Below are 17,869 nucleotides of genomic sequence, written 5' to 3'. Positions count from 1 at the left end.
ATAAGATCTATTGAGCGCCAAATTAGCATAAAATGAAGTAATTGAAAATAACATTATTTAAAAATATGTTTAATTTTTAATTAGTGCGTGCTTTAAATGAATCAAATAAATCTGTATTATCAATTAATGAGAGCAATATTGAGTTACTAGTACTGTTCTCTTTTTATTGAATTAACGATATCATTTGTCTTAATAAGAGCACGATTATTACAAGATCATCGCCTCTCTCTCTCTCTCTCTCTCTCTCTCTCTCTCTCTCTCTCTCTCTCTCTCTCTCTCTCTCTCATCCCATACACTCGTACAGTGCTGTACATGCAAATTTATGTACCTAAATGATTTCCTGATTTATAAATCTACAATACTCTGACCAGTAAATCATATGGTATAAGGATTCATGCACAATACAGGGTAAATATTATACTCTGATATTTCCCCTGATTGAAGATAGCTGATCGGCACGGGCTAAATGTGTCGCAGTCTGTACAATGGACAATGGTATTTACTGTTGGAATGCAAATGGAGTTTATCGTTTTGTTTCATGGATTATGCAAATAAAGGGAGTTTTACTACTACTTAGAGTATTTTCGACAAGTGTACACGTACATCTGCGGTCCTTTACAGATATTACGAGTAGTCCCAGGTAAATAGTCGTCCGCATTCCATGCGTTTTCATGGTGAGCATACATGCCATTTTATAAGTACAGTAGTATTTATGTCTTTGCCTTTTACTTGAAGTAATTGTGAATGGTATAGATTGTATACTCTTTGCTTATTCCATTTTATCAATAGATAAAAGATGAAATATTTCTCCGCATTTTTGTATAGTTTTGACATATTTACTGCAAATGTACGCACGCTCACGTAAAGAAAAGGCATTCTATATATATTTATCCAAATATATATATTTAGAATGATTTACTACTGTACGATATGTTTATTATAATTTTGAGCACTGCGTGGTGTTCCAAAACGTGATTTCATTTCTTCTTGATGTCCTATAAATTAGTATCGGAGATGTACGTGTTACCTGTCGAAGCTACCCGCACAGGTAAATCGAAGACACTGATGTGAAGTGAAGCGTAGCAAAGCTCGTCCCCTTATATACCATGCGAACCCTGATACATATAACAATAGAAATTCCAACTAATATGGCGGATTAGCAGAGAAATATGGCGGACATATAGAATTATACTATATTTATTAATTCATGTCAGCTTTAAAATCAAATAATTTGGGTTAAAACAGGTGAAATAATTATGATATGTCATACAGCCTCATAACTGCATACGTGTGATGATTTAATAGCTTTTTACGAGATGGAAAAAATATTGTAATTCGGACCATACAGCTTAAACGAATAGTGTCCAAACAAACCTTTTACACTTCTTACTCCAAACAGTATTGGCCAGTAAAACTCGTGCGTACAAACACTTCAATAAACAACATGTGTTCACTAACCATGAAAAAGTCCGTGCATCTGAGTCGGGTACTATCCGATATTATTAAAAAACATCACCTTTATCGATTGTTTAGATTTTAAAAATAATAAATATAGAAAAATTATACTAAATTTTATAATGCAGTTTCTTTTTCCCGCTAGTATATATATATATATATACACCGAGGCATCATTATAACGTTTGATGAAAGGGGAGATTTTCACTCGAAAAGGGTTTCTTTGGGGGATAAAATATAAAAAATGGGGCTTGGTATTTTTGGGGAGTAAAATATGAGAAAGATGAAACAAACGGATAAAATAACACGAGTGCATATACTAACGCAGAACATTCTCTTTCACTCATATTCACGAGGGGGTGGAGTATATATTCATTTTAAAATCGCAACCCAAACACTATGTAGTGAACACATATCGGAGAACTTTTTACATTTTCGACTTCTTCTCCAGAACCACTGGGTCAGATATAACCAAACTTGGCCAAAAGCATCCTTGGGGGAAGGGCTTTCAAGTTTGTTCAAATAAGGGCCATGCCCCCTTTAAAGGGGAGATAATCACAAAAATGCAAAAATAGGGTAGGGTCATTTAAAAATTTTCGTCTCAAGAACCACTGGGCCAGAAGAGCTGAAATTTATATGAAAGCTTTCTGACATAGTGCAGATTCAAGTTTCTTCAAACCATGATCCCCGGGGGTTGGATGGGGCCACAATAGGGGATCAAAGTTTTACATACAAATACATGTACATGAATATAGAAAAAATATTTTAAAATCTTCTTCTCAAGAACCAGTGAGCCAGAAAAACTGTGATTTACATGAAAGCTTTCCGACATTGTGTAGATTCAAGTTTATTCAAATCATGGCCCCTTGGGGTAGGAAGGGGCCACAATAGGGGATCAAAGTTTTACATACATATATATTGGGGAAATCTTTAAAAATCTTCTTCTCAAGAACCACTAAGCCAGAAAAGCTAAGATTTACATGAAAGCTTCCTGACACAGTTCAGATTCAAGGGCCCCCAGGGTAGGATGGGGCCACAATAGGGGATCAAAGTTTTACATACAATTATATAGGGAAAATCTTTAAAAATCTTCTCGAAAACTTCTGGGCCAGGAAAGTGGAAATTTACATGAAAGCTTCCTGACATAGTGCAGATTCAAGTTTGTTATAATAATGGCCCTGGGGATAGGATGGGGCCACAATAGGGGATCAAAATTTTACATACAAATATATAGGTAAAATCTTCTCAATAGCTACTGGGCCAGGAAAGTCGAAATTTACATGAAAGCTTCCTGACATGGTGCAGATTCAAGTTTGTTAAAATCATGGCCCCCGGGGGTAAGATGAGGCGACAATAGGGGATCAAAGTTTTTCATACAAATATATAGGAAAAATCTTCTTCTCAAAAACTACTGGGCTGGGAAAGTGGAAATTTATATGAAAGCTTTCTGACATAGTGCAGATACAAATTTGTTAAAATCATGGCCCTCGGGGGAACGATGAGGCGACTATGGGGGATCAAAGTTTTACATACAAATATATAGGGAAAATCGTTAAAAATCTTCTTATGAAGAAGCACTGAGCCAGAAACGCTGAGATTTATATGTCAGCTTCCTGACATAGTGCAGATTCAAGTTTGTTAAAATCATGGCCCTCGGGGGCACGATGAGGCGGTTATAGGGGATCAAAGTTTTACATACAAATATATAGGGAAAATCATTAAAAAAAACTTCTTATGACGAAGCACTGAGCCAGAAACGCTGAGATTTACATGTCAGCTTCCTGACATAGTGCAAATTCAAGTTTGTAAAACTCATGAACCCTGGGGCTAGGATGGGGCCACAATAGGGGATCAAAATTTTGAATAACTAATAATTAGAAAAAAATCTTTAAAAATTTTCTCCTTAAGAACCATTGGGCCAAAGAAGTTTACATTTGCACGAAAGTTTCCTGACATAGTGCAGATTCAAGTTTGTAAAAATCACGGGAAATTTCTACCAAAAACTACTACCTGTGCGGGTCTAAGATGTACCATCGTTCATAAGGGTCAACCCATCAGAGAGACAAAAAAGCAGTGTACTACATTATGTAACTGCTGGGCGGACGATCACTACAAAAGCAATTGTGAATATGAGGCATGTTGTAGGATCTGCAAGGATCCAGGACATTCACCGGGATCCAAACAATGCAAACTATATGTGACAGAACACGAGGACGTGGTGGCTTTTGCGGGACAGGATAACCCGTTATCCAACTTTTTCCCCACGGAAATGAAGATTTTTGGAGCAATATACCCGTCTGCCGAACAAGCTTTTCAACACGTGAAAGCAATGCGTTCTGCCGATCTCAACAAAGCGGAATCCATAAGTAATGCAGAGACTGCTCTCGACGCAAAACGGATTGGAAATCAAGTCCTTGTTTCCGATGCATGGTTGGATTCTCGGGATGAAGTTATGAGGGAGATTTTGGAGTCCAAAATCAAGCAGTGTGAAGAATTTCGCGATGGGCTTGGTAAAATCAAGAAAACCAACATCTTGGCCGAGGCAACGTGGGACACATACTGGGGAACGGGGCTAAACAATGTAGGAACCATTCATACCGTTATGCAGCGATGGACCTGTCAAAACAAGCTCGGACGCATGCTAGACAATCTGGCGAGACAGATCAAATTCGAAGCAACGGAGCGGAACCCGAGCCAGCAACATATCTACGTCAGGAAAGTAAACATCCAATAAATGATTGTAGAGGGCTAAATACCACTGAAAAGCGTACTAAATTAAGCACATGGATTTCAGATAGTCATTTTGACATTATTCTTTTACAGGAAACGTATTATATTGAAAAAAATACTATTGCTTATAATGCTAGATGGTTTGGAAAATCAATACATTGTTATTCAGACTCGCCCTACAGTTGAGGGGTCTTCATTCTTTTTCGAAAGAATTTGGTGTATGAAATATTGAATATCCATAAATCTAACGATGGAAGAAAGTTACTACTCAGGGCCGTAAATTAACCTTCAATTTGGAGGAGGCAGGAAATTAGGCGGGGGTCTGGGGGTTTTGTGCACACTGAACACGTTTCGTGCAAAATCCTTGATTCTAGGGCCTTCTAAGATGTTACTTGACTAACTCATTCTAAAAGAAAGATTTGGAATGCTTTTTAAGGGAGGTATCATGTTCTTAGTTATTGGAAACAACATAAATTCTAATGAACTTTAAATTTTAATTTTTTTGGCTCAAAAGTTGGAGGAGGCAGCTGCCTCCTACACCTCCATGTAATTTACGGCCCTGCTACTGAATATTAAATTTGACGACAATATTATAACGATAATAAACATATATGCACCTAATGATATAAATGCAAAGTATGGCTTTTTTTTTAAACGTACGAATATTTGGATAAAAAAAAAAACATGCGGAGTGTCAAGAGAACATGCTCATAGGGGGTGATTTCAATTGATCTTTAGATGAAAATATACAAGACAAAAGTGTGAATATTTTAAATAGTATCCTAAATAAGTTGGAGCTCATAGACCTGTGGAAAAAAATTAAACCAAATAATAAAGGATATACCTGGTGCAATGGTGAACATATAACCACGGGTAGAATCGATTACATTTTCATCTCAAAGTCTTTTTGTTATCAGTGTGAATCTTTTTGATCATTTAAGTCTACAGTTCTGTCTGATTATAAATGAAAAATCAAGAGGACCGGGATATTGAAAATCTAATGTCTCGCTGATAAAAAGCCAGGACTTCGTCGAAGAAATGAAAAGATATCTATCAAAGTATACACTTTCAATGAAGTAGAACCGCATGAATCATGGGAAACTCTAAAAAGAAACATAAAAATATTCTGTATAGACTTTTCAAAGAAAATAAATAAATCATATAAAAGTAAGTTAGCCTATTTACAATCGGAAATCAGAAAAATTGAGGAATTACCTGCGGATGATATTGACATGAATCAAAAACGAAATTTAGAAAATGAATTATCAAAGCTTGTAGATAAAAAAGCAAAAAGTGCACAGGTTAGGTCTAGGGCCAATTGGATAGAACTAGGAGAAAAGAATACCTCATACTTCTTAAATTTAGAAAAGAGAAGACAAATATATAATGTAATTAAAGCTTTGAGAGAAGAAACTGGTGATATCATACTCGATGATGATGACATACTAAACAATATGTGCAATTTTTATGAAAATTTATATAAAACAAATAATATAAAAACCACGGATGTCAATGAATATTTAAATACTATAGACTTAGAATTCACATTGAAAGATAAGGAGAAAAATGAATTAGAAATATTCCCTCACTTCAGGAATACTCAGAGACACTTTTAAATATGAAAAGCAATAAATCTCCTGGTATGGATGGAATACCATGTGAATTTTATCAAACATTCTGGGAAGAAATAAAACAATATTTCTATTGTGTTTTACAAAGTATTTTTGATTTTTAAAAATACAATGTCTTTTACGCAGAGATTATCATTGGTTACATTAATTTATAAGAAAGGAGACGAACAAAACCTAAGAAATTATAGACCCGTTAGCCTTACCAACACAGACTATAAAATAATAGCTTTTGTATTTGCCAGGCGTTTACAAAAACTGCTAGATGATTTGATATCAATAAATCAAACAGCTTATATCAAAAGAAGAAATATCGCACTAAATGCAAGATTAATTTTGGACATTTTTGATTATTGTGAAGAAAATAATCAAGAACTTATACTTTTATTTTTAGACTTTCAGAAAGCCTTTGATTCAGTTGAGTGGAATTTTATGCTTGAAGTACTGAAAAGATTTAACTTTGGTGAAAATTTTATTAAATGGATTCACATCTTATATGCAAATCCAGTCTTCAGAATAAAAAATAATGGATGGATATCCAAAACTTGCATGATGCATAGGGGCATAAGGCAGGGATGTCCGGTATCAACAATCTTGTTTCTCTTTGTGGCTGAAATATTAGGAATTTCAATAAGAAACAATCCCAGCATACATGGGTTTCAAAAAGAAGGAATGGAAAAAGACATTAAGATTATACAGCATGCAGATGATTCTACCCTTCCAATGGAAAATGAAAAGTCTTTAAAGAAGGCCCTCGAGGTGATTTAAGTAATGTTTCGGGTATGAGATTAAATATGTCAAAAACTGAATGCATATTAACTGGACCTTTAAAAAAACAGATTTAAGAAAATGCATAATGTTTATGTAAATGTTTCATGTGTAAAAACATTAGGTGTATATATTGGCCATGATAAAGAAATGTGCCTTAGAAATAATTGGACAAAAATCACCAGCGATGTAGAGAAACTTTTTGAATCTTGGAAAACAAGAAACTTAACCATTTTTGGCAAGGTTTGCATAATTAATAGTCTTGCAATATCTAAAATTATATATATAGCTTCGATATTAAACCTACCATATTCAAACATTCAAAGACTTATTTACAATTTCATTTGGAATAAGAGAGATAGAATAAAAAGAAATACATTAATCGGAACTATCATTAGTGGAGGCATTGGAGGTGTAGATATCTTATCAAATATTAAATCTTTAAGAATATCATGAAAACAATCATGATCTTGACTATATAAGTAAAACTAATTAATATCAAACAGTATGAGATAATGGATGGATTTCCTTTGTTTTACAAGGAAATGTTCGCATTTTTTAATGAATGCAAGGGTAGAAACAGACTAGATTGTTTGAACAATATACTGAGGGAACCATGGAGTAATAATATTGTGGTATTTAAAAATAAACCTATATTTCTAAAAATCATGGCTAAAGAGTGGTCTGAAATACGTGAATGACGTAGTGGATGAGAATGGTATTAAGCCGATGCAATGGTTTGCAGATAAATTGATTTGCAAGAAAAACAGGATTTGTGAATATAATATTGTAAACAATGCCATAGGAAAATTACTACAACCTTTCGATGTTTAAAATATAATGTATGAAAATGTACATATAAAAGATAATTCATACTTTCTACTGCTAAATCACGGAATTGTACGTGTGAAAGATTTCTCAAGTAAAATGTTCTGTGATATTTATCGGGATAAGAAATTTGTACCTCCTTTATACCAAAATTTTTATTCTAAAAGCTTCAATGTTTCAAAACAGTCTTGGAGTGCAATATATAAACAAAAAATATGTAATATTGTTGGTACCCACATTGCTGATTTCAATTACAAGTTGTTGAACAATCTAACCAGCAACCGAGTTATGTTAAAGAAATGGAAAGTTACTGATGCGGATTTATGTGCACTATGTAAGGAAAAAGAGGATAATGGGCATCTGGTACTGAAATGTAAAAATGTTTGTGAAATTTGGAAAATTGTTGAGAAAACATTGAATTTTCAAGTATCATGGAAAAACATTGTTCTTGGTTTTGGGGGGGGGGGGGGGGGAATCAATGAGAAAACAATCTTTTTAAATAATCTTTTATCACTAATTGCGTGTAAAATTTACAAATATAAAATACATTGTAGAATGCTAAACAAAAAAGAGCAATCTTATGACATTCGAAATCATGTAAAGGGAATCCTTGAATTCAATGTATCTGTATACAAAAGATTAAACAAGGTATCGTTTTCGCATATTCTTGATAGTATTATAAAAAAAAAATTATAATCTTATATATTTATATTACAAATTGTATTACATACTATTTATATCACGTACTAATAAAATAAAGGGAAATGATCTGGCTTCCCTTTTACATGACTACCCAGGGTCAAAATAGACTCTGGAGTGTGAGAAGGGCCCTTTGGGTAGTTGTCACGGAATACTTTCATATCCTCTAGAAATGAGGTATTTATATTTGTATAACTTTGTTCTCATCTGATTATATATAATCTTGTATTTCTCTTAGTTTTTCTTTTCTTCTTCTACATCCTGCGAGATGTAATAGAGAATATATATTGTTATTTAGGTGGAGCTTAGTCAGGGCCTCATCCCCGGCAGCTTTCCACACCTTTTTTCTTCTATCGTTTGGTCTATTTGTTATATGTTATAGTGATAGGTCTGGGAAATAAAAATGTCATAAGTTAAAAAAAAAGTTTGTAAAAATCATGGTCCCCGGGAGTAAGATGGGGCCACAGTATGGTATCAAAGTTTTACATACAAATATATAGGGAACATCATTAAAAATCTTCTGAAAAATCACTGGGTCAGAAAAGTTTATATTTACTTGAAAGCTTCCTGACATAGTGCAAATTCAATTTTGTAAAATTCATGGCCCCCGGGAGTAGATTGTGGCCACAATAGGGATCAAAGTTTTACATGCAAATATATAGGAAAAATCTTTAAATATGAGCCAAGGTGACTCAGGTGAGCGATGTGGCTCATGGGCCTCTTGTTGTTTTAATATTCAATGTTCCATACCAATTCTGGTAACTGACACACCGTACTCAGAAAGTGCGACGCCCTTCCTTGATTGTTACCAATCATTGATAATTATTGGTCTAATAATTAGAAATACAAAGGCACGGTCACCCAACCATGAAGCTTGGACTTGTGGTGTACCAAATTATTTGGTACACGCAAAACACTTTTGTTCGAAGTGTGAAACATATACTAATTGCATGTATAATTCTAATAGTATTATTACTTGATGCAGCATGGCCACAGTACCCATGGCTATAGGTGAAGGTCTGATTTGGTAAGGTGTGAGAGCAAAATCACAGGTAGATAAAAAGGAGTAAGAGTTCACTTGAAGATTTAAAAAAAAATAACTTCAGTAGATCTAATACTGAAATGTATTTGATTACATTCGACAGGGGATGATTACTCCTCTTAGGCACCTGATCCCACCTCTGGTGTGTCCAGGGGTCCGTGTTTGTCCAACTATCTACTTTGTATTGCTTATGGGATTTATGAGATTGATCACTTTCATCTAAATGTCGAGCTGAAGGCCACAGCAAGATATTTTCCCTTCTCATGTAGAAACTTTAGAATAAATTCTGACTCATAAGAATATAAAAACAGGTCAGGTAATAAAGGAGCACAATTCGTAACCATGAAAATTTCGACAGGTTGTTGGAAAACCTGATCACCAAAGACTACGAAGATATTGTCAATGAGGAACTCCAGGATTTTTTTAATATCAACTTCATAGTATTTGTGCTTAGAATCATAATGATGTTTATCAAAGAAATGTTTGGATGACTGATCACAGAGTCCTATATCTTCATCAAGTAAACGGAGTTATCCGTAGTCAAAATCAGTGTGCCAAGAACGGCCTAACAACCAGTATGAAACACGTCAGGCAGCATTTGACCCAATGATAGATTGTATTAGTAAACTATATCGTTATAACGAACAGTGGCGGATTTAGGGGGGGGGGCGCAGCCGGCGCGCGCCCCCACTAAAATTTTCAAATTTAAGGTAAATCGTGGTATCCTGTTTAGTAAAATGTACTAAACGATCAAACAAGCTATAATTTTTTCCACTCCCCGAGAAATATATGACAAAATCTTTTGCTTTTTTGAATTACTTTGTTGAGAGAACCTAATTTTTTCGAAAAACTCTTAAAATTTGCGTCATTTTATTAATTTCACCTTTTAAAAAATGATAGAAAATAGTACAAATGACTAAATAGGAGACACATTTCAAGCCCTATAGAATCTGTAAAATTCAGGGGCCGCTCCCTGAGCCCCCACTGGGGTCCTAAACCCCCTGCCTCATAAAGTGGCGTCCCCGTAACCGCAGTTCCTGGATCCGCCCCTGACGACCACAGCATTTGCGAAATGCTTACTATCTTTGGAAAGTATACGGAATTTCGGGATGAAATTTTGCAGTTACATGTATGTGAAAAAAGTTATATACAAATAAATAAGACAACAAAGTATTATTAAAACAATTTTATTTATTATTTGTTTATGATAAAGTAAGGTACCCTGTGACAAGAGTTCTATACCTCTACTCTTATATATCGTCGACTGCCCTATTTCGGTGATTGACCAGAATCGGTGACCTTTTGTTTACGTGTGCGCATTGTCGTTTCCAGGTATAGATTGCGTCATCAATTTCGCCGTAGTGTTTGCAAACATATATAGAGTACGACTTCAATTTCCCCCGAAAATGAACGACTAGAAGGAGAGTTCGCAAAAAAAAATCAACACGAGCAGTCGAGCACTATGGCGTGTAAAACGTTGCACTATTTTACTAATCTTGTTATTCATATTCGAAAACTTGTAATGTATATTCTAAAGCATATCATTCATATTCGAAAAGTTGTTATTCATATTCGATAATTTTATCATTCATATTCAAAAACATGTTATTCTTATTCTAAAACGTGTTATTCATATTCAAAAACATGCTATTCTTATTCAATAAATTGTTATTCATATTCTAAACTTTTCATTCATATTCAAAAACATGTGATTCATATTCGATAATCTTATCATTCATATTCAAAAACATGTGATTCATATTCGATAATCTTATCATTCCTATTCTATAATCATGTCATTTATATTCGATAATTATGTTATTTATATTCGACAATCCTGTCATTCATATTCGATAATTTTGCTATTCATATTCAAAAGCATGTGATTCATATTCGATAATCATGTCATTCTTATTCAATAGTCATGTCATTCTTATTCGATATTTTTAAGGTCTTCCGTAACAACGGAAGACCTTCTACTGATTGTGCTGGTTAAGATTATTCTTATTATTCTTTTTCTTCTTCTTTTTCCTAGACGCTAACTTTGAAGCTTCATATCTCGCTCATTTCTGCATGGATTTTGCTCAAATTTTCAGGGTTTATAAACTTTACAGAACGATTTTAAAATAATGTACTACATTTTAGAAACCCCCTTCTGTTTACGAGTTATTCCCCTTTGAATGAAATTTTAGGGGCTTTGGTTTCCAGACAAAGGCTCCGAGACTGTATAAGCTTGAGCAGAAAATGCATTGAAAATGAAAAGTAGGAGCATTGTAGTTGTGCACATCGTTTTTTTGTTTTGTTTTTTATTACAGCGTTCGAAATGGTGGTTGACAGGGTTCAAAAATTAGGACGCCTAAAGGAGCAAATAATTACACATATTTTCCTTTGTATCTTTTAAACTAAAAATATTTTGTTAAGACGTGTAGAAAAAAAGTTGTGCAAAATGTTAAGAGCTTTCTTTTGATATCCCTAAAAAGGGGCTGGCCCCTTCAATTAGGGATCTGGGGATCTTCAAACTTTTCGCTTTATAACTCAAAAACGGTAAATATTTCGATATGGCTTTCGCTGGAAAAGTTGTTCTTTAACATCTTATTGATCTCATAAACATAATATTTTGCTTGAGTATTGTGTTATATATGAGTAAAATGCTTGACCCGCAAACAGGTAACCGTATTATTAGGTAGGTGAAGGGGGAAACATATGTGTATAACTTACTTCGGCACGTGCCCCTGGCGTGAAATTCATACGCGACTTCTGTGCTCACTGTGTACATAATATACCTACATGTATTTACGATGATAGATATTAAAGTTTAATAAAATATTCAAGATTTGAGAGCAATTTATTTGATTTGTATGTATAAATAATTCAAACTCGATGAATTATTCTCTTCAGTCTGAATATTATGCTATCATAATTTTGTTGAATGATAAAATATTGGTAACAGCTATAAACCTTTATTGTATGTCCTGAGCCATGAATTTCATAAATTTAAATAGTAATTTTTTGTTCATTTTTGGGACTGAAAAGTTAAAAATGCTGAAAGAATTTAATCCCACATACATGCGCACCTCAAAAGACTGATTCGTGGAATGAGATCATACACGCATGTACCTTGAGTAGTATAAATTTATTAAACACCTAACGATAAAAATTTATAGTACACCTTTATAGCTTCATTTCAATGATATATATTAAATTCTCAAACTATTTCATAAGTACATACGAGAAGTCAGAATCGCCAGCGTAGCCAAACTACTTATATCGTTACAGTACTTATCTTCCTGTCACAGTACAGTTGATTATTTTCTTTCTAAAAACTTAACTTGTATTCGTCTTTTGTAAAATCACTGGATAAGTATTTCAAATAATTTTTCCCGAGGTGATGTTACGTATAACATATCAAGAGGGAAAGAAGGCGAAAGTTAGATCCCACACACACATACTCATGTACGGTTCCTGTATTCTCGTGTTAACTAGGCTGTATTAGGACCTGACCCAAGGACATATGGTCAAGTATAAGGTTTTTATGTCACACAGCTCCGACGGAAGACCTCTCGTTGCTTTGCAACGAGCTTGGCTCTAGTTTTAATTCTTATTCAATATAATTTGCATTGTGGGTAATATTATCTGTTTGTAAAGTCTCTGCTCATTGGGTACATGTCAATATTGTGATAGTTGGACTTTTGTTTTATTATTTTACATTATACTTTGATTTAATTCAGATTCTCATTCATTCATTCATGCTTGCATTCATTCATGCGCAGCGCTACTAACTACAGTTTTTGTGTGTATGTGTTTAAATAAACCTAAACACCCCTATTTCTTATAATGGTTAAGTCCAGGTCTCAGGTATTAAATAGCCTAGGTGAGAGTATGTACATTTTAATAGGTAATGTACTGGGTTTAAATTTCTATTGGCTGGTTATTTGTATTTTGGCTAATGGTAGACCCTGGCGGGAATTTCAGGGTGCTTGCAGGTATTCTTTTTCAAAGTGAGTAGTTAGTGAGTTGCTAGTCCAGTAGAAGAATAGTTTGTCTTACATAGGTGTGACTACTACATTTCATAAATCTACATGTACTTGGGTTGTTCTATACAACACCTTTACCTGTAAGTAAAATAAGCTATTTAAAATCTATAAAATCACTTATTTAATTCTATATAAGTAATTAATGAATGAGAAAAGTTATATTTTAAATAAATTGCCAAACTTGTATGAAAGAGAAGAATGGAAGCTGCTAAATGTTATGAATATCTATTCAGCTATTGCAAGTTTTTATTTTAATTCATGTATCCTTAAATAAGAAGGGTTTGTGAATATTGTTATCATTGCTGTTTTAATAGGTCAGTATATATAAAGCCCAGTTTTGAGCCAACACTGTATAAGGGGCTAACTCGGTTCCATAAACCGGTATGTAATGTACACATAATTGACCTAATCTAATTACTATATTTTAATCACAGAAATAATGTAAACTATAAATTAATGGCTTAAACATTAATTTCTATTAATTGAATGTTCTGGGTATTTGTTATTGTTGAAATATCATGTCTTAGTATTGTGATGAATCAGGTGATACCAATCAAAGAAACTCGGGTGGTATGGGGTTTTGCCATGGTGATAACCTGTTTTCCCTACAGTGAAATGGACTGGGCCAATGCTATATATACAGCGGTCGACCGCGGATCAGTCAGTCTGATCTCCGCAGCTGTGCAGAGAAGAACACCATAAGAGAAGCTGAATAAGCCGATCTTTTGTAAGTAAAAGGCTACCTTGGGGCTGAATAAGCCTTATAGTGTAGGTTGGCTAGCTGATCAACCATCGTAGCTTTGACACTTGGCAATAAAGGCTGTACCCCAGTGTCAAAGTGAGCTGGAGACATCAGCTGGTAAGAAACCTCAGGTCGGTAGTCTGAACCATTGGTAAGGGCCAGTTGTCCGGGGACATTGGATTTAGGGAAGTAAAGTGTTAGGTTAAATCCTTGTTGAATTATATCTTGATTTTGAAATACGAATCGTAGTAAATATATTGATTAGGTAAATTGGCTGAAACAATCGTCGTAAATATATTGAATAAGTTCGTTTCTTGCCTTGTAGACAACAGGCATTCCTGTAAATCATATGCAATGCAGAATCCCGGGTGTAACCGGGTACGTGTCCACAGATAAATAAGTGACCGCTCGGCTGGACACACGTTACAGTATTGTCTTTGTGTTGTTTGTATGTTTATATATTGTCATTGTTTTAGGGTCATCACATCTCATGTCATCTCATCTCGTATATGTTTTACTCCGTATGATTGATGAAATAAATGAACTCACTACCCTACAACCATCTTGTGAAATTCATATTCAAGAACGGTTACAATATCTCACCAGAGGGCGTATTACGCTGCGCTACAACACCTCTGTCAACGTCTGAATGTCAAGATTCTTGGCAAAACTTATTTCTACCTATTGCATTATAAAGTATGATTTTACAAGTTTTAGTGTTAAGCTTAAAATCTTACAGTAAGTTCACAAAAGCAACGAATTCCATGATTATTCTAGTATTATTGGATGAAGGAATATTTATATAAAACCTTTTAATTCGCTCAGGTGTCTCATATTTACCAGCTTCTGCGTTTATAAAATTCAGACAAATGTTTGATTTGCTTAGATATGATCATTACAGTTTGATATGCTAAGTTAGTTTTAGTACGTTTTGATATGATTTTTAGACGTTGACAGAGGTATTAGTGGAGCGTAGCGGGAACGATAACTCTGGGTAGAGATTGGGTACATGTATGTGAAAACGAAAGTAGATTATGGTGTTACCATATCTGGACCACGTGTACACAGCACATTCATAGGTAATGAATGTCTATTGATTGATAAACTTTTGGTAAATGTTCATCGTATTACACTAACTAACATAAAGAATGTACACTTACCACCAGATATGGTAACACCATAATTTACTTTCGTTTTCACATACATGTACCCAATGAGCAGAGACTTTACAAACAGATAATATTACCCACAATACAAATTATATTGAATAAGAATTAAAAAATTATCGAATAAGAATGACATTATTATCGAATATGAATTACATGCTTTTGAATATGAATAGCAAAATTATCGAATATGAATGACAGGATTGTCGAATATAAATAACATAATTATCGAATATAAATGACATTCTCGAATATGAATGATAAGATTATCGAATATGAATTACAAGTTTTTGAATATGAATGATAAGATTATCGAATATGAACCACATGTTTTTGAATATGAATGATAAGATTATCGAATATGAATCACATGTTTTTGAATATGAATGATAAGATTATCGAATATGAATCACATGTTTTTGAATATGAATGAAAAGTTTAGAATATGAATAACAATTTATTGAATAAGAATGACATGTTTTTGAATATGAATGATAAAATTATCGAATATGAATAACAACTTTTCGAATATGATTGATATGCTTTAGAATATAAATTACAAGTTTTCGAATATGAATAATAAGATTAATATACTAGTGCAACGTTTTACACGCCATAGAGCACCCCAAAAATAAGCCCATTTGCTTATTACTTTTTCAAGCAAACCTTCAAATTAATATAAAGTATACCAAAAGTCTAGGATTCTACACTATGTTATTTTATTCATTGACGTTTAGTTGCACATTCCTCCTGTATATACGTTTTAACAGTTACAAACTTTTGGCAAACCTATATTAACAATGGTCACCGAAATAGGTGACGTCACCGTTTTAGGACCACAAAGTGACATGTTTTTTGTTACGAATATATATTCAATTAACGTACCAATGAATTTGGAATATTTGGATGAAAGTAAAGGAATTTAATTACTTTAAAGGTAGGTGTGTAATTTATTTATTTAATCCAAGTGATTAATGAGAAAATCGCGGTTTATCACTTTGGTCACCGAAACTGGTCAGTCGACGATACAGTGTATAAACATGTAGTAATTAGGTCCCCAAGCGAAATGTCACTAAAGTGCCTGTGACATCCACTACAATTTTTGATATCGAGTGTTGTTGAAATCTTAGTGTTTTATGTCATTTTTATCCACTGCATCATAATCCATCTACTTCCTTTTTTCTATTTGTTTCATTACCCCCCCCCCCCCCTCTCCCATATTTATTCATTATTTATGGGGTGGTTTTTTTTTATTGATGGACTCGTTTTTATTGGTTGGTTCGCCTTAATTAGATTTGCTCAATGCTAAATATGATTTAATGCATACTGTTCATAAACATGTGTACCTAATTGGGACCCAATATCGGTAAATGGAATATTTTGTAGTCGACGGTATTTTTAAAAATAAGTGACTGAAATATCTGTCAACATAGTAAATATAGTACATGTAAAATGTACATAGGTGACGCTATTGAAATGAAGTGTATGGGAGGTCGATTGTATCATCCTATAAATTTCTATGAAACGTTTTATGCGCTTTTCATCTGTGAAGTACTAAAAAGCTTTGATTTAACCTGAATGCGAAATCGGTGATTTATAAAGGCCAAGTGATAAAAAAAAACTACTTGCTTCAGATCCTCGAAAAATTTATTTTAATTTTATTGACGCAGATTGACAATGCATGAATATGAACGATACAAAAGTGGATCACTAATATTGATTCATGACTACCATCTCAACTTCAAAGAAGCTCAGTGACCCTCGCTCTACTATTGAAGTCTGCATTTTTAAATCCCCACGAAACATTTTTTTCTAAATTAGATTGTTTGAGGATTAATGAAGACATATATATATGTATTGAAGTACGCAAAACTGTTAAGAAATGCTTAAAATGAATTAAAGGAATTTCCCTAAAATTCACTTCCTGGTCGTATCTGATATGCAAAGGAAGTGTGGAGAAAGAGGAAGGGAAGATGGTGTAATATCAGAGGGGCTAGGACACGTGCATGTTAATGTGTAAAATTATCCTTCTTAAGTAACTTCCGGAGATCCAAGTTTCTGTTTATTTTCCTCTAAATCTCAGTCAACAGCCTTAAAATTTATAATCGTAGAGTTCATAGCCTTAGAATTCATAGGCTTAATTGGGCATCGAAATCAGATTCAGTGAATTCATTTAGAGCATTTCTTACCGTGCCTTGTTTCCATCGATGAATTTAAATTACCAGTATGGTGCACATTTATATATACAAAATCTAAATTTTCCTATTACTTGGGGCATGCTTCAATAGTCCTTTTCCAATAATAATCAACAATTAGGTGACACTCACCGTGTAGCTACATGGTTTTATATATGATTGGGAAAGATGTTTACCCTTACAACTCTTATATTCTCTACGAAGTTCAAATGACCTTGAGCTAGGATCACAATACACTGATTCTCAGGTCATCAGAACATATTATCATTTCTTAGTTAATCATTTGTTGTACATGTAGTTGCTAATTTTGCTTTTATTGCGTAAAAGTACACTATGTAGATTTTTTTATCATAAACCGAGGAAATGGAGATCGCCGGTCATATGACTTTCACGAGATAGACCATAGACGGCGATTCTGTTTTATTAGTGCTTGTCTAACTCTTATATTTTTTTGTTATAAAACACTACACATAATACAAATATAGCATTTACAAACAAACATTTCGTTACATTGATTAGAAGGTATTGCCAATTGCATCAATATTGAAGCGGGCCATAATATTAGTCCTCAGGGGTATTAAA

At 33.7% G+C, this 17,869-nt stretch overlaps 1 protein-coding gene across 1 annotated transcript; it reads left to right on the top strand.

The window, feature by feature from the left end:
- The first annotated feature begins 3,724 nt into the window (after nucleotides 1–3,724).
- On the top strand, nucleotides 3,725–4,189 carry LOC125668882 (N-glycosidase YbiA-like). The gene has a single exon (XM_048903318.2). It carries the CDS (start codon nucleotides 3,725–3,727, stop codon nucleotides 4,187–4,189), a length of 465 nt encoding a protein of 154 aa, XP_048759275.2.
- The last annotated feature ends 13,680 nt before the right edge of the window (nucleotides 4,190–17,869 follow it).

This window comes from Ostrea edulis, chromosome 4 (genome assembly GCF_947568905.1).
Source record: "Ostrea edulis chromosome 4, xbOstEdul1.1, whole genome shotgun sequence".
Taxonomy (NCBI): domain Eukaryota; kingdom Metazoa; phylum Mollusca; class Bivalvia; order Ostreida; family Ostreidae; genus Ostrea; species Ostrea edulis.
Note: the sequence above shows the minus strand (reverse complement) of the source record. Positions and strands in the feature narration are given on the sequence as shown.